At 43.4% G+C, this 18,227-nt stretch overlaps 1 protein-coding gene across 1 annotated transcript; it reads right to left on the reverse strand.

Moving 5' to 3' along the window:
* Window positions 1-1,317: 1,317 nt before the first annotated feature.
* Window positions 1,318-17,481, reverse strand: LOC147304694 (NUAK family SNF1-like kinase 1). The gene is made up of 7 exons (XM_086276874.1): window positions 16,905-17,481; window positions 12,461-12,581; window positions 11,385-11,536; window positions 9,031-9,096; window positions 4,878-4,997; window positions 4,272-4,404; window positions 1,318-4,164 (listed from the first exon to the last, which is right to left on the reverse strand). The coding sequence occupies exons 1-7, from the start codon at window positions 17,238-17,240 to the stop codon at window positions 2,975-2,977; spliced, it is 2,118 nt and encodes a 705-aa protein (XP_086133000.1). The 5' UTR covers window positions 17,241-17,481; the 3' UTR covers window positions 1,318-2,974.
* Window positions 17,482-18,227: the final 746 nt, after the last annotated feature.

The raw sequence follows: 18,227 nt of genomic DNA on the forward strand, positions 1-18,227 counted from the left end.
TCCATTAAATATAACGGTGCTTTGTCTTAAAGGGGCTAATGTTGCAATACCTTCAACTGTAAGAGAATCATTATTAAAAACATCCTATACTGTATGAGCATGCCTTGGGACATAGATCACAATTTGGAGTCTAAAGCGTCATTAAATAGTCAGGAATTTATATGTTTGGGCATCATGGCAGTGCAGTGGTTAGCACGGTTCCCTCTGGAGCACTCCTACAGTTTGTCTCTCCATGCCCTTGTGGGCTTTTTTTGGATACCCAAGCTTTCTCCCAAAGTCCTAATACAAGCATTTTAGGTTAACTTGCACTTCAAAGCTAGAGCCTCCAGCTGTGCCACTGACCCTGAGTTGGATAAGAAGAAGAACGTGGATAGATGGATGTTTTGATGATTTAAACATATTTCTTCAAATCACCTCCCAGTACAGTAGTTTTGATGACAACCCATCTTAAGCAATGATTGAGAATCCAGAAGTCTTGGGTGTAGATAAAGGCTGTATCACATTTACTCATCTACTCGCTGTGCATGCAGCATAAACATTAGCTCAGCACAGTTAAATGGTTGTTCTTATGTAACAAAATAGTCCCCATGACACTGACGGGATATGAGTGTTGTGAAAAGTCACCATCTGACCTTTGCTCTGGATTTCATCCTCTGCTGGCCAACTTTTTCTCCAATCAATCAATATCAAAAATTATATAAAGTGTCCTAAAATGGGGAGAAGACTTAAAGAAATTTACAACCAGGCAAGTGAATGGTATAAAATAATAATGTTTATCAAAGACCATGCCGGGCTTCTTCACATCTAAACAAGGCCTTCTGGTGAGTTTTGTTGTTTTGGAGATGTTGGCATTTTTTTTAATCCATACAGAAAAATGTAATCCTTAAAATGAAAATCTCCAAACAACAATCTATGAAGTGTTTACTCACTGGACAGGCTTTCAAAACACAACATTGGAATAACTGTTTAATGAAACCTGCTTTTTCAAATCTGCTGTTTCCACAGTTAATGTTTCCTTTTTGTAGAGCATTTAAAGAAAGAAACTGTGCCTACTTCTTTTTATAACCAAGTCCATTAAAAACTATGAAAACAATCTGTGGGCCAACTAGAGCTGAGTTTATGGAGACAGAAACACAGAAGAAGACAGCAAGGTAACTAAATAGACATCTTTTTGTCTTCCACACTCAGACAAATAATCAAACTAACTAACATCCCTGCTTTCGAGTACAAACTCTATGGTTGGTCAAGATGCAATACGTCTTACAACATGCTGCTGATTTTATTTATCGTTTCATCAGAAAAGACACTGCAAACTGCTCAGATTCAAATAATTTATTTTACCCAGAAAAACAAAAATATTTAAAAAAAACAAACAAAAAAAGTTAAAGAGAATTCTTTGTATTTCCTCTCACAGTATGAAAATCACAGATTTAATATTGCATACATCTACTGCATACATCACCTAAACATCCAGAGCAGCACAGGTGGTGTCACGGTAAAAAGCAATGTGATCTATCTGCTATTCACACTGTGTGTGTTGGTGCAAAGAAGCAAACTGTGCACAGTGAAACACTGTGTGGCATAAATATACTTGAAAAAAAATATTGACATCGGCATTACTTTCCTTAGCATTTTAGATAAGCGGAATATAAACATTTAACAAATGGGGTTTAACCAATGTGAAGTGTCTGTTAACAACCATAGCTCCTCTTGTGCAAGCCCACAGTGCATAAACATAAGCAGGATGATGCATGAACAGATAATGAATAAAAACACAATTTATTCTCAGATGAGAAATTAGAATTTCTGACAGATTATACAGGTTAATACTGAACACTTAAAATGTCCTGATATCTGCTACATTTTAGTGCGCTATAACCATGTCGCAATGTTTATATAAGGTTTATAAAGTGCTGCCACAAAGTATCCCAAAGGTCAACTGAGCAGAATTTATCATCATAACAGAAGTTGCTACAGTCTAGTTTCCATCCAAACACTGCACACATTTGAACACATTTCAGAAAATCATTAAGCTAAAAGCAAACTTCTATGCATATCTGTTTCCATATGTATGTGTGACTGCATGAAGGTGGATACTTGAGTATAAGTAGCTGATGATGTTAAATTTATTGCCGGGTGTTATCACAACCACTGCAGAACAACAGTGTGCAAATTATATATTACAAAAGATCACCAGCAAAATTAGTAGCACTGCCAAAGAATGCAGAAAAAATGAAATTATATTTACATTTGTTTCATATATTAATTTAACTAATGCTCCTCCTCGCCATTAGTTCTCACATACATACTGTATGCTTCTATCTGACATGCTTCATGCACGATTAGTGTATAAAAAGCTAGTTTCAATTGCACTTTGCCACATTTCACTGTTATCAATACACACATATTTTTTTGAACTTTAAAAGTATTTTTTCTTCTTTTTTTCTGAACTTACACCTCAGATTTTATATCCAAAATGGTCAAAAAATGCAGGTGGATGGAAATATCTTTAAGTCTTTTGACTTACTCATACAATGATTGTCGATAAATCAAAGATGCATGGATTACCATGTTAGCAGATGACAGCCTTCAGACAAAGATTTTGAGAGTTGTCAACATCAATCTGCAAAAATCTACAAGGAGAGTCTGTTGTGCAGGTGAGGTCGGACCAAGTCCATTAAACAGACTATTCTGTCCTGTCTCTGCAAACTGCTGGAAATCAGGTCCCATTTGGAGGAACACAGTTAAACAGTCAGAGGCTACACTTTAATTTATCGCTGCAAATATGCTGAGACATGGTGCTTTACATCGGCAGTGCAATGGTCATGAGAGTCTGTGTACTTGAGATGCAACCTTTGTAGAGTTCATGAAGTCTTTTCAAGATCGCAGGCACTGATTATCACATAAAACTGAACTGAAGAGCTGGAATTAAACCCAGTTTTTCAGCACACTAAAGTTTCTAATACGCTTCGTATTACAGCATTTCCTTTTTTGTTTGTCGTTGTCCAACAACCCTGTCCGCCTCGCCTCTCAGCTGCTCCAAATCGTCCTCTGAGCTGTGCCGCACCCCCCTTGAGAAAATCTTGCGACGTGACTGGGAGCTAAGGTCCAGCAGATCAAAGGAATCGGAGGAGAAGAGGCTATCCTCGCTCACAACACTAGAGGGGCGGCTATGACGGCCCTCAGCATCCCCTGCAGTCTGGAGGAGATGCTGCAGAGCCTCTGGGAATATCGCAGGAGTTGGAGAGGGAGAAGACTGGTGGTTGTCAGGAAGATCCAGGCTGCGAGAAAACTTTCCATTACGTTTCAAAATACCCTTACGTCTTCTTACTGCTTCTGTGCGCATTGTGGGACTGTCTTCAACTCCAGGGAGACATGTTTGTTGTTTGTGGGAACAGGACTGACCTGCATTACTGTCTGTACTTCCTACACCTGAGCCCCTTCTGTCTGATGAGGAACCATAACCTGACTCCCCACCATACAAGTTCTTTAGTATCCCTTTCTTGGGCATTTTGGACGACGGCTGACTGAATGTAGTTGGAGACAGAAGGCTGGTTGATAGGACGTCAACATACGCATGAGTAAGACTGTGTGTTCGACAGGGCTGCGGTGCAGTGTTACAGAGCTGAGAGGGGGAGTTATCCCTGGGAGGGGTGTGAAAGACTGAATCTAAACTTCTCTGGTGTTTCAGAATACCTTTGGGCTTTTTTCTTTCAAAAGTGGAACTGGAGGAAATCACCACGGAAGAAGCAGTTGCTAAACAAACGTCACTGCAAGCTCCCTGTGCAGTCTGGGGAATCGCATTCTCCTTGCGAGACTTCCTAAGACTCGATATTCCACCGCGCACCCTTGCACCTCCCCCACATTCGTGCTTTAGAGGTAAGCTGAAGTAAAAGGGGTTGGAAGCGTGTTGAGGAAGACCGGAAGAGTCTGAGGACAGGCAGTCTGCATCCACCGTCAAACTGCTAGCAGCAGCAACCTGATTCTGCCAGTCGATGTAGCGAGCCAGCAGCGGGGAGGGGCACTCTTGGTGTGGAAATGAAGGGCAGTCACACACACTCTCTTCATATCCCCAGTTCACCCACCAGTGGTTAGCCACGTCCTCTATCGTGGCTCTCTCATCCACACGCACTGTCAGCAACCAGCCGATGAGAGCACAGGCGTCTGGAGGGGACAGAGTCAACAGTTATTTATGGCCACTACGCTGACAAACCAGATCCCATTTGACAGCTTTAAAAATATATATAAAAAATAAAGTTATGAAGCTTTACCAGAGGGGGGGTTGGGTCTGCGATAGCGACCTTGGCTGATCTGCTCTGTGAGTTTTGTGTGACTGGCACCATCGAATGGCATGCTGCTGTAAACAAGGGCATACAGCAACACCCCCAGTGCCCAGCAGTCCACCTAAGACACAAACACATACAGAATGAAATATTATATTATTTTAAAGCATATTCATGAACAAAAGAAGATGTACTGTGGTTTAAAGCTACACTAATCCAGAAGATATGAATTTTACACTGCTAAATTAGTGTAATTTAGCATTGCACTAATATAAATAACAATGTTGGATTCATGAAAGACACAAAATGCAGCAGAACCAGCGACATCATAATTTTTTTACATTTTAAAGAGCTTTTTTTCATGCCAGCATCTGGTGCCTACAATACCCACAATGCAAGTTGTTAGAATTAGCTAATGTACTAGAAAGCTGTTGTTTTAAAAGAAAACCAGCCACATGTGGTGACATTAAATGATGATGTAATCTCACCAAAAGCAGCCCTCCAGTCTTGCAGTAAACAAAACTGATTATTCTGTGAACATTTTAAAACAACCTAACATCCATAATGCTGGGAATTAACAGCATGTTGACCAACCTCTGGTCCCTGGTATGGGAGCCCTTTCACAATCTCTGGGGCAGCGTAGAGCGGACTTCCACAGTAGGTTTGCAGCAGCGTGCCCTTGTGGAAATTATTTGAGAGGCCAAAATCAGCCAGCTGCAAAAAAGAAAGAATGCAAATTAACATATTTTGTTAATAATTATTTTTATTTCTTCCTACTGCTGACACTATTCAAAGCTTTCACAGCTGCTGGATGTGTCTGCGCTCATTTTCTGTGTCAAGTAAACACAAGAGGTTCATGTGACACTGTGAATCATAGATGGCGTAACTGTCACATTACAAGACAACAGATCTCAGTCCAGATGTCTCTCCACAAACTCAAAACACTGATATCTCAAACTTTATGTCACAGTGAACTAATCAGTTCACACTGAATCCTGCACTGAGTTTCATTCACTTTAGCACTCGGCCTCACGCAATCTAAATTCCTTTTCAGTGACTATGTACGGAAAGCTTTTAGTCATGTGGGAAAGAAAATACACAATAACTCAAAAGCAATTCCTTTTAAAGGAGCCAAAAATACTGCAGGTATGCTGAGCTTTTGCCAGAGTAAGTGTGAGCGAGGAAAAGGGGAGCGGGCCAAAAGCATCAGGCTGCTTACGCCCACGTAATGGAACAATCACTCACTCGAGGCTCCGAAAGCCATACGGAGACATACTGTGTCTCTCCTCTATCTGCGAAGATTATAAACATGCATGCTGGCTCACTATCAGCCCTCGTGGTGTTAAAAATATTCACAATGACAGGTTCACTTCCATGGTGGAGAGATACGGGGAAACAAAGACCTCATTGAAGAAGACAACACTGTAAATGCAAGCCAGCTCACTGTTCATATATATCCAGTGGCAATTAGCACATTTCTTTGGACTCCCATATGTTTGCATGCATTCAGTCTATAGTGAGACAGTTCTTCATGAAGCTGGAAGAGTGAATGAATGACTACCAAATGCTTACGAAAACAAAGTCAAACACAAAGTTACACTCTACAGACTAATATTCTACTTTAAACCTGACATGACCTAACATTTCACATATCTGCCTCTCTCTGCCCCATACAGATGCCATTAAGCAGCTATTGTGCAGACATAACAACGCATTGCACAGAGCCTCGGTCATTTCCTGCAGCAGATGCCGAGAATATATAGCACTCATAATTCTTATTCTCATGTATATATCTCATGTATATCTCATGCACATATCTTTCTTTCTACATAGCACTTTAATTCTTATTGTCTGCACTGAAGCACCGCAGCAATTTCCTAATGTTGTAAACCTCAACATCTGGCAATAAACCCATTCTGATTCTGATTCTGAAAGGCCGGTGCGGTGAACCTCCGGTGATGTGGTTGGCAGCGAATGAAGACCCGCAGAGAAGTCTGCACATAGCGTTTTCTTTTGACAGACAGAGCATACATACGTAAACCCCCTGACTGGCATGAATCCTCAAGATTGTCGCTAAATTCCCGGCATTCCCTGCTGACCATGCACAGCTCTGATATAGGGAGAACAATGCCCAAATAAGGCAAGAAATATTCCCTGGGTTCTTTTGTAAGGCCTTACATTGTGTTTTTTCACATTCACTGTCCATTGCTCAACAACACATTGAAATTCCTCTGGGTAGAAAATGCTCCAACATATATCCTGAAAGTACACTGTGTTTGCATTTTATGTTGGAGGCGGCAAAACAATCCACGTAGCATGGATCAGATGATAATGGGAAGGGGTTAGGGTTAGGGGAACAATATGAGGGAGGTCTGGAATGGTGTGAAAACCATCACAGGCCACAACACCAAGAAAAGCACAGTGGGGGGGACTGTGGAGAAGGCAAACGAACTCAACAACTTCTTCAACAGGTTTGACCAGCCCACAACCCCCCCACCCTCACCTTCACCTTTACTACAGAGTCCTCTCCCCACTCTCCTACCTCCCTCGCTTCCCCCCCCCTTCCTACACCATGACACCCCCTCCTCCAATCCCTCTCTCAGCAGCAAGACATCTCCCCCCCTCCCCTCCTCCCAAACATCTCCCAGTGTCACAGTGGATCAGGTCAGGAGACAACTGAGGAAGCTTCGCCCCAGGAAGGCAGCAGGCCCAGACAAGGTGTGTCCTAGGATGCTAAAGGCATGTGCTGCTGAACTTGGGGAGCCGCTACAACGAGTCTTCAATCTCAGTCTGCGACTGGGGAGAGTGCCCGCCCTATGGAAGATATCCTGCATCGTCCCGGTCCCCAAAAGGAACCGGCCCAATGAGCTGAATGACTTCCGACCGGTGGCACTGACGTCACATCTTATGAAGACTCTAGAGCGGCTCTTCCTCAACCTCCTCCGACCACAGGTACAACATGCCCAGGACCCACTACAGTTTGCATACAAGGCGGGTGTCGGAGTGGAGGATGCCATCCTGTACCTCCTGCATAGAGCCCACTCACACCTAGATGGGGGAAAAGGCACGGTCAGGATCCTGTTTCTTGACTTTTCCAGTGCCTTTAATACCATCCGGCCCTGTATGCTTCAGGAAAAACTGAACAGGATGGAGGTGGACCCCTGCCTGGTCGCTTGGATCTCCGACTACCTCACCGACAGACCACAGTACGTCAGGCTGAAGGACATCACGTCTGACACTGTGGTCAGCAGCACAGGAGCACCACAGAGAACTGTGCTGTCCCCTCTTCTCCTCACCCTGTACACCTCTGACTTCTGCTACAACTCTGAATTATGCCATATTCAGAAGTTTGCAGATGACACGGCCATCATGGGGTGTATCTGGGATGATCAGGAAGAGGAGTACAGAAGTCTGGTGAGGAACTTTGTCGCATGGAGTCACACAAACCACCTGCAACTCAACACCTCAAAGACCAAGGAACTGGTTGTGGACTTCGGGAGGTCCAGAGAAGGTCCACTGCTGGTTCAGATAGAGGGGGAGGAGGTGGAGGTGGTCAACAAGTACAAGTACCTCGGGCTGTGGGTGGACAATAAACTGGACTGGTCATGCAACACAGAGCACCTGTATAAAAAAGCCCAAAGCCGACTGTACTTCCTCAGGAGGCTGAGGTCTTTTAACATCTGCAGGAAGCTCCTGAGGATGTTTTACCAGTCAGTGGTTGCTGGAGTACTTTTCTATGCTGTGGTGTGCTGGGGGAGCAGCACAGCAAAGAAGGACTCATGCAGGCTGGAGAAACTGATCAGGAAGGCTAGCTCTGTGGTCGGCATGAAGCTGGACACTCTGGTGACAGTGGCAGAGAAAAGGACATTAAAGAAACTGATGGACATTATGAACAATGCTGGGCATCCTCTGCACACGGCCATTAACAACCAGAAGAGTCTGTTCAGTGACAGGTTGCTTCTCCCCAAGACAAGAACTAACAGACTTAAAAACTCCTTTGTCCCACACGCCATCAAACTGTTTAACTCCTCTCTGGAGGGGAGAGGGAGGGGAGACAGGAGGACAAAGGAGGGGGGAACAACTAAGTTGTAGTGCCTCTTCACCTCACTGTGCAATACCTTTTGTGCAATACTTTTGTAAATGGTCAATGGTGCAAATAGACCTCAATACTTGAAATGTGCAATTCACTTGTATTTTTATTTTTTATTCCTATTTATTCTATTTATCCCCTTCGTATATTTTATTTTTATTTGTCTCTGTATTTATATGTGTGTGTGTGTGTGTGTGTGTGTGTGTGTGTGTGTGTGTGTGTGTGTGTATATATATATATAAAAAAAAAACACCCAGCACGCCCCTGCGGGCGGTTTATCCTTCAAGCTCGGGTCCTCTACCAGAGGCCTGGGAGCTTGAGGGTCCTGCGCAGTATCTTAGCTGTTCCCAGGACTGCGCTCTTCTGGACAGAGATCTCCGATGTTGTTCCTGGGACATACATATATATATATATATATATGTATAGAGGATGTGGAGGATGTGTATATATATATATATATATATATATATATATATATATATATATAAAACATTCTGTAACTGTAACTTCTGTCGGTGCTGTGCTTTTGGAAACAGAATTTCCCAGAGGAACCCACCCGAGGGATTAATAAAGTTCTATCTTATCTTATCTCATTAAATGCTAAGGAAATGTGGCAAGGTGGCTCAGTTAGTGCACAATATTTTCTTAGGATCCTACCTTTACATTCAAATCTTGGTCCAAAAGAATGTTCTCCAGCTTGAGGTCTCGATGCACAACCCCGTTCTGCAAGACAGGAGAAACACACTTGAGGTCCTGCTCTTGGAGAGTCTGAAGGAAGATCATCAGACTGTTTAATTATTCTCAAGCATGAGAAGGTGCTCTGTTTTTTCATCGGATGACGGTTTGAGTCGCCGACTGGCATTAAGCACAAGTGTGCAAGGAAAAGGCAGATGACTCAAAATCTACACTATTTGTAGCAAAATAAATTGCATATGTAGTACCTCATTAGGTGTGGTCACCCAGGAAATCATGTGACACTTTAAACATTCCTGTCAGTTCGTCTTAAACAAACTTTATTTCATTTATTAAATTCTCTTCTTATGTGAAGGAAATGGCCAATGACCTCAGACAGTGCTTTGTGTGCTACATGTAACTGCACTATGTGTGTATGTGTGCAAGCACGGCAGACACACGTATGGTTAGATGTGGTTTATCAGGTCGTTTACAGGCATTTTACTATCGTTTAAAATGCCTGTGAACGGAGCAGTGAATGGCCCTCGATTATTTCCATTTTTCTCGTGAAGTCTTGCTCGTCTTTCCATGTGCACCGCATACCTCTGAGGCACATTCAATAATTCATTCACGCTGGAACATTCATGTCTATTTTGGGACAATATTCAAGGGCACGAGGAGCCCAAATTCCATCACCCTGCACACCACAGAGACGCAGAAGCTGAATGATAAGTTTAACGTGAGCAGATTCACACAGAGTCCAAACTGCCAAAATAAGAAAAGCAAAACAACTGCCTTTTTTTCCCCATGTCCAGCTCAGCTGACAGTCAGGCAGATATCCTAAGTTCCACTGTAATGCACTTCTGTTTAAACAGGACTTAATAGGGGTTTGGAGCGTGATGTCACGGGGGTGGGCGTGGAAAGGATTTTGGCCCGATCCACCATTTTGGGGGTCTAAGTAAGGAGCGAAAGCATAGCCATGGTTCGTACTTGCTGTGCGGTCGGCTGCAATGTTCGATCTTACGACCGGCACGGGAATAAGTTTGGATTGTCTTTTTATGCTTTCCCAACCTGGAAGCAACATGAAGGAGCTCATGTATCAGATATTACCAAACGAAGGCGTCTAGCCTGGATAGCAGCCGTGAGACGAGCTGATATCAAGTTCTGTTACGTCTCCAGATATCAGTTGGTGTGCTCAAGACATTTTCATTCCGGTAAGTTCTAAATATGTTCACATCACACTTTATAGCTGAATAATATCATCGTTGGTGGTCTCAGAAGTTATAGAAATTGCGATCAAACATAGAATGGAGTGACTTGATTGGTTGATGTAAAGACAATAAATGAAATGAGACAGGAAGGACACAAATTGGCGTTAATAATTTACCCGATTATCAATGTGTTAACTTGCATGTACTTTACAATTATGGGCATATAATATGATAACGATATTTTAGCAGTTAAATGATAAATGTGTAACATTAATTATGGTGGGGGGTGGAAAATGGCTATTTCACTCGGTGCACTCCAGCTGACTTACTTTGACGACGTACTCAGAGTTTGGCGGCTTGAAAATAGCCAAATCTTGCACCCAGCCATTTGTAAATTGGATGTGCGCCTCCAGTGACTTGTAATTACGAAACTGGTTCGCTGTGTAAGCGCTTACTCCACAAACAAGATACGTGAAGATATCGGGGTAGGACAGTGGCGGTAAGTCGTCTGGGTCTTTACTCCACTGCCGTATTTCAAATGGGTCCAGATTTGCGATGCACTCTATTTTTTTTCAAGTACCGCTGCTTCGCCTCTGGACGCAATCGGTCTCTATACCGTCCGTTTTCTTTTGAGCTGCTTTTAAGCATGTTTCTTGTCGTCGTCGTTCCAACACAGTGTGTTTGTTTTGATTCGTAGACCCCGAAAATGGAGCTGCGCTCCCACAATGCATTGCGGCGTGACGTCAACTCCAAAGCCCTATAAGTCCTCGATAATTCCTGCTTTCTGGCCTGATTTTATGTACACAACAATAAATCAGAGAAACAAAGAAGTGTTTGTTTCTATGCCAAGGCTTACAATAATGTTGAAGGAGGCTCATTTAGCGTTTGTTAAATGTGTCAGTGTGTGACTGTAAAGAACAATCGAGCCTTATAATGCGCTCTTAACCCAAAGAGATCTGAAAACTCAAGTCAAGTTTTTCTGCAGTAATAGGATTAGGATTTATTGGTTTAAGCGGTACAGTATTTGCATGTGTGCACACGTGCCTGTGTGCAATTTGCTAACTTGTAATGTATTCCTGTTGGGCACCTGCAGAACACATGTGGGTAGGTTGTTTGGTGTGTATAAACCTTATGGCAGTAGTGGACAGCAGATGTAATCTGTCTGAAGATGCTGCGGGCTTCTGTTTCTGGCAGTCGCCTCCTCTCCTGTATGTAATCATACAGCTCTCCTCTGCTGGCGTACTCCATCACAATCACAAGCTTATCCCGGCTCTCAAACACTGTCAACACAGGAAAACAGAAACCTTTAATGCTGTTTTGGCTGTGTAGGTTTTCAACTCCTGTGTAATCCGTGTATGCAAATGCTTATTGATTTCAATAAATCTTCATAGAAACAGAAATATCTGCAGTTTCTGTCATTTGTACAACTTTAAAAGAGTCTCACCTGATGAATGGCTACCAATCGAAATGATATACTTAAGTATAGTGACAGGTGTGGGGCTAACTGGAATTTTTTTATCTTATTGATGACTATAACATCCTCCTCATTTGTTCTATTGAACAACAATACCCATCCAACAATAAATGGGAGACCTTTAGTGAATAAGGGTAAAAATCTTCTGTTTTTATTGTTAAGTAACACTACAAGATGATGAAACAAGATACCAAAGACCATCTCTCAAGGCTGTTTTAGAAGTTTTACAATTCTTTTCCATCATATTGTTTCATTTCTGGGTGCTATAGCTTTTAGCAAATCATTTTTGGGGAGATTCCTTCTTGCTGCAGTGAGTATTTTGGTGGTTTAGCCTGAATTGACCCAGAGTGGTATTTGTAGTAGTTTTGGGATATTTTTCCCAAATTAGTGCATCAGTGATATGATTTTAAGTTAAGTATTTAACAACAATGCAAGTTTATGGAACGGAGTAAGAAGACATGTGTACGATTCTTTGTACAAATAGGAAATACTTAGTTGGGTCGTGTCATTGTTGGTTTTGGGCTTCAAATAGGATTTGTGAGCATTACCAGCGTTATCCCTTAGCCCCTGGCATTGTTAAACAACACTGCTGTAAATGCTGCTGTGTGTGTTGTGGAACTTAATATCTTTCAACTAACGTTCTTTAAAATATTGACTGCCTAAACGCTAGCTGGATACCAAACTATGAAATTGTCTGATTACGTGGGAAGGTGTGTCAGTGTCATCTTACCCTCATGGAAGCGTATGATGTTGGGGTGCCTGAGTGAAGATGTGATCTCAATCTCTCTCTGGATGTGAATTCTGTCCAGGTCGTCGGTGATGCGCTCCTTGCGGATTGACTTGATCGCCACCTTGGAAGGAAGACAAAGTTTAGAGGATGTTATACAAAAAAGGTTGTGTCCAAATTTCATACACCATGTGTTAAATCTAGTGACTGAGTAATAAAACTTGAGCCAGTAGATTTAATTTCCATAAATTCCTCAGAAAACACACAAATTTAACCATTTTCTGCTTTACCTCCATCAAAGCAACAAATAAATAAACAGTTCATGCATCATCTGCACAGCCAAACATGGAAACAAAGGCATACTGTACATACTGTTGATGCTTAAAAACACACACGCTCATACACTAATAAAATCTCTGGGTATTAGACATGATTATGTGGGTTTAAAGGCTGCATGGTGAGAGCAGATCTCGTGATGTGAGATGTTCAGAGGCAGAAGGTTGACAGCTGCAGTGTTCACACTCTGCTTCTTTAATCCCATACACCAGTGCAACCCGAAGCTTCTGAACACACACACGCAGGCCCACAATAAAAACATGCATCCTAAAACAAACCTATAAAACTGGTTGGATAGAATAAGTGTCACATAATCAACACTTTACAAAGACGAGACAAGTGCATGCAGGCAGACAACGAGGCATCGGAGTGTGCCTAAAATACACAAAGGACAACAGAGACGTGGAATATAACAAGTAGCTGAAGCCATGGGACTAATTTGTGAGGCTGATATTTAAACATGGGACGAAACATGCGCTGTATAATTTTGCATGTCCCTGTGGGTGAGCTCCCACAGGTCAAAACTCGAGTTTTCTCAGCTGGCGGGGGGAAAAAAATGTCTCCGAAAAACTGGAAGAGACACAGTTCGCACGCTCCATCAACCATGATAGTTATGCAACACAACACGAACACCATCCAGGGAACCCCTGAGACTGAAGTGACCTTCTGATTTATGAGGTCATCAGCTGAAGGGCAGATATTAAAAAGTTGGGGAGGCAGATTCTGATGCTCACTAAAGAGCCATTTATGACCCAAATACTTAAAGCAATGTGAGGAAGAGAAGGGGAGACTGTAAAATCAGTTACTGGGATGATTTAGTGCAATATAACAGATAAAAGTTATGGATTAGACACGTCAAGATATAGACTGGGAGTCAAAAAATTCTACTGCCGTCTCAGCTCTAATTTACTACCAAGACTTTGAAGTGACACATGACACAGGGAATACAGACCCTCTGGGTATGGTTCAGGGCAAAGTGAGCATTTTATCTGACTGATTTCAAGGGGCCATGTGTGAGTAGAGGAAGCTGTGGTTGTTTGTGTGATCTCACCCTTATGCCTGCAAATATCCTGCAGATGCATCACGCAGAGATATGACCTCTAAAGTATCCTTCTCACCAACAACATCTCATCGTTTCCTCTAAAAACTGCAACCATGCAAACTGCAACAATGTGTAGGAAACACAACGCAGCATGTGGGAGTCATTCAGGCGTTCTCTGACATCATCACGGCCTATATTATGATGGCATGGCAATTTTAGATGTGCAAAGGGATGTACTAGCTTTCCCATCCCCTTCTTGTTTTCCTGCTGACTCCAGTCTTGACTTATTGCAGGTGTGTTTGTCTGTATGAAGTCATCATGGGGGTTGGGGTGTGCACCAACTTCCTTCCTACCCTGCTATTCTCACAAACACACAAATGTATCCCAGGAGCCTGAGCATCACTAAAGGTCCCTGCTGCATCTGTGAACGATTTAGCGGCAGAATTATACAGGCTTCCTGCCAGAGTGACCCTTGACCTCCAATCATCTACACACAGCCTTAAGCCGTCCCTTTCCTTAACCAGGAATTGCAGAACTGATGGGAAACTGGGCAAAGACATATACATTAAATGCAAGAAAGGAAACAAGAATTTTTTTCTGATGGCATTATCTGATTGCTTCAATTCCTTTTTTTTTTTCTTTCTTGCCTACGATATTTAAGCTTTAAAAACAAGTGAGGCTCCAAACCAGGGTAAGTGACCACAGAATACTTAGCTTGCATAACCAAGGCTGGTTATTCATCTTTCCTTTTGCTTTACCCTGTGCATTCATGAGGATGACTTACATTCCTTTCTTGCAGCGTCACAGGAAAACCACTTAGACACTTTACAGGAACAAGTCTCAAGTGAGCTCCTTAATATAAAGTCACTCATAGTGCCTTCTCTTCCTGCTCTTCTTCCTGCTTTCCTCTCCCATCTCCCCAAGCTCACAAAACAGCCCGCTAGCCTTGTTTCCAAAAATAATGCCTGTTTTGTTTCAAAGAATCCTTGGTATGTGCCTGCTAATGGCTCAAGGAATTCAGCTTTTCCCCCTTGTCCTACCAAACCCACTCACCCTGCACGCGCGCACACACACACACACACACACACACACACACACACACACACACACACACACACACACACACACACACTCTACATGGCCTTGTTCATCTCTCTGTATCCTACCAGCAGTCTCTTATACATGCTTCACTACATGTTAAGATATAGAATAGAATTGAATTGTACACAACAGAAAACAAGTTGCAAAGTGCTTGAAAGTCGTGCAAAGAAATGACCTGGTATGAATAGAGTCCGTGTGTGAGTGGCATGAGTGATGAGGGTAACTCAGGCCATGGCTCAGATTAGTGAGGTGATTGGGCAGGGGTGGGGTGTGGGGAGAAAGTGTTTTTTGACAGTCTGAATGTCCCAGGGGAAGAAGGTGTTTTTGAGTCTGAAGGTGTGGGACCTGATTGACCTGAGGCGCCAACCAGAAGGCAGGGGTGGGGTGTGGGGGAGAAAGTGTTTTTTGACAGTCTGAATGTCCCAGGGGAAGAAGGTGTTTTTGAGTCTGAAGGTGTGGGACCTGATTGACCTGAGGCGCCAACCAGAAGGCAGCAGGTCATACAGGTGGTGGGCGCGGTGCAAAGGGTCGCCTGTGATGGCCCTGGTTTTCCTGAGATAGGAGGATCTGGCGATGGCTTCCAAGGGTGGTAGAGGGCAGTGACTGATGTTTTAGGTGATGTTAATTACGCTCTGCACAGGCTTCGTGTTCTCTGTTGTGGCCCCTGCGTAGCAAACACCCAGGAAGTAGAAGAGCACACTCTCCAATGAGGAGCTGTAGAAGGCCACTTCTGGTCCAGGTTATTCTTCCTCAGGACACAGAGGAAATGAAGCTGCTGTTGGGCTTTCTTTACCAGGGTGTTGTGGCTCCAGGTGAGATCCATGGAGATGTGGGTGATTCTACAGATTCCACCCATTCTTAATTTATAATGAGTGGGGAGTAGACCTATCTTTGCCTCATGAAGTCCATTATGAGTTCTTTTGTTTTAAGGGAGTTAAGCTTCAGGTTATTTTCTGAGCACCGTCAGGACATCATTGGCATACGTGTCGATGTCATTAGTTGGCTGGGTTGGTGTGCAGTCATAGGTGTACAATAGAGGGCTGAGAATGATTTGCTCTGTAAGCAAACTGGTGGGGGTTGAGGGAAGGGGGGTAGGCAGTCTCTGATATACTGAGACATTTTCTAGTTGGTGAGGGCTACGACGTCTCCACACCTGGCGGGGGTTACTATCAGTGAGGAGATCTGGCAATCACAGTTGAAGGAGCCAGACAAATTGTGAGAAACTCACTCTAATCAGGATCATCTTTTTTGTCGCAATCAGATTATGGAACTGTGTTTATTTACTAAAATAAACCAGAAAGGAAACTGATGAGGCCCCGTCCTCTCAGATCACAGCACAGAGGGAGGGATTAAGGTCTGACCAGACATAAACCCACGATTATTCAAACTAATCTGGCACCACATTCTGTTTTAACCTAGATATTCAGATTGTGAAGTTAAATAGAAACTTGTTATGGTATTATGTCTTGCTCTCTGTGTGTGTGTGCTTAAGTCTGGGTTTTTAGGGGTCAGACTCTAGTTGGAGCAGACCTATTGTAGTGATTTTATCCCCTTTTTCAATTGCTGAGTGAGTCAGACCAAAGGCATCTCAAGCTGGCAGCACAAGAAATGGGTTCAGGATCAACGCATATCCTACCACACGCAGAGCGCCCCCCACGAAGTTCTTTCCACCTTCAAATTAATATTTAATTACCACTGAGCAACACTGTGGCAAGTGCAGCACGCAAGCACAGACGCATGAAGACACAGGCGAAAAGTAAAAGCATGGGAATCACATTACACTTTTTATAGGCTTTTTACAGGGTCAGCAGACGAGGTTAGGAGGTCAGATCAATTTCAGAAACTGATAATTTATCGTTTCCTTTCACCACATTTCGCCCTTTGTTTAGGAAATAACGAGTCCTTCAGCCACACAGCTCCGAAAAGCTTGAGGCAGTATAATATGATGGGTTATGGTGACCATCTTACCGTCTTCAGGCTCGCTCTCTCCACCGCTTTCTTCACTTTGCCGTAGGTGCCTTTCCCCAGCGTCTCCATCACCTCATAACGGTGCTTTAAGTTGTGCTTGTGCTGATGCTTTTTTACTTCAATGGACGCTGTGGCTGTGGATGCCTGGCCCAGCGCCTCCACGCCTACTTTCATGTTTCTCTGTCGCTTCTCCGCGTTGCAGGCACGGCGGCTGTCCATTCTCGGTGACTGCTCGCCGCCATGCTGGCTGCTGGACGCCGCGTCCTGCAGGCAGCCCAGCTCGGAGCGTCCGCTAGTGTTCATTGCGTCTCTGCTGTCCGCCTCACGTCTGCCCATCCTCTCTGCGCACTTTGCGCACCTGTCAGGAGCAGCTTTCCTCGGGACCGGATCCCCAAATCAATTTGAGTTTTGATAAAAAGCAGCTGGAGCTCTTTTTAATGATCGGGTTGTCCATATAGAGTCTCACACGTTTAAAGGAGGCTTCTGTAATGGTCTGAAAATTAAGAAATGCCCCAAAGCCGTCTGATCTATCGGCCCAGCTGTTGTTTTCTACTACCACTCTCAGTCTCAGGAACACAGCAACAGGAGCGACGGGAACCACACGCTCCGAGGCGAGGGGTGGAGCCTCCACAAGGCAACATCCCCGAGCGTCACACTCGTTTGGGATTAATTTGGGTTTTTCCAGCGAATACTTGACCTACCCAGCGGCAGAAACACGGGGGAAGAAGGCATGCGGGGAATGTCCTGCGGGTCAGATTTACCCTAAATCCATCACTTCAATCAGACATTTGTGGTGATGCTGTGCCATGCGGCGAGCTTCGAAGACTCTGAGGAAGTTGGCAGAGACTTTGCAGTCAAAGAAAAGGGATTTTATTCTTTTATTTAAAACGTACATTTTAAACAGTAAAACAAAGAAACAAAAAAAACTGTTATAGATAAAGTAACCTCGGTTAAACGTCATGAAATAAGACAGCAGAAGCAAAGGACAGTGAGAGATACATGCTCTGTGGCTGTGTTGTGTGCAGAGTACAACTAACAAGTTAAGGATGGTTTAGCTGTCAGCAGTTGTTAAACCAGTATCTGCACTATATCTGCCAAATTTCCCTAGCAGAACTTAACACCAGGTAATGTGTGGCCCTTAATTTAAAACGCAGCCAGAGAGAGTGAAGCAGCAGCAGCAGCAGGTCCCACTCCAGCTTATGTGATACAAGGTGAGTTTAAAAAAGTGGAAACTACAAGTTATTCCAAATAATCATTAGTGTCAGTAGCAGTTTCAGCTGAAAGGACTGAGCTTTATCATATGCTGGACGAGGAGTTCACAGC

The sequence above is a fragment of the Aulonocara sp. 'chitande type north' Nkhata Bay genome, linkage group LG20 (assembly GCF_057382095.1).
Source record: "Aulonocara sp. 'chitande type north' Nkhata Bay isolate Kocher_YH1m ecotype deep benthic linkage group LG20, A_spYH_male_GT1.1, whole genome shotgun sequence".
NCBI classification, from domain to species: domain Eukaryota; kingdom Metazoa; phylum Chordata; class Actinopteri; order Cichliformes; family Cichlidae; genus Aulonocara; species Aulonocara sp. 'chitande type north' Nkhata Bay.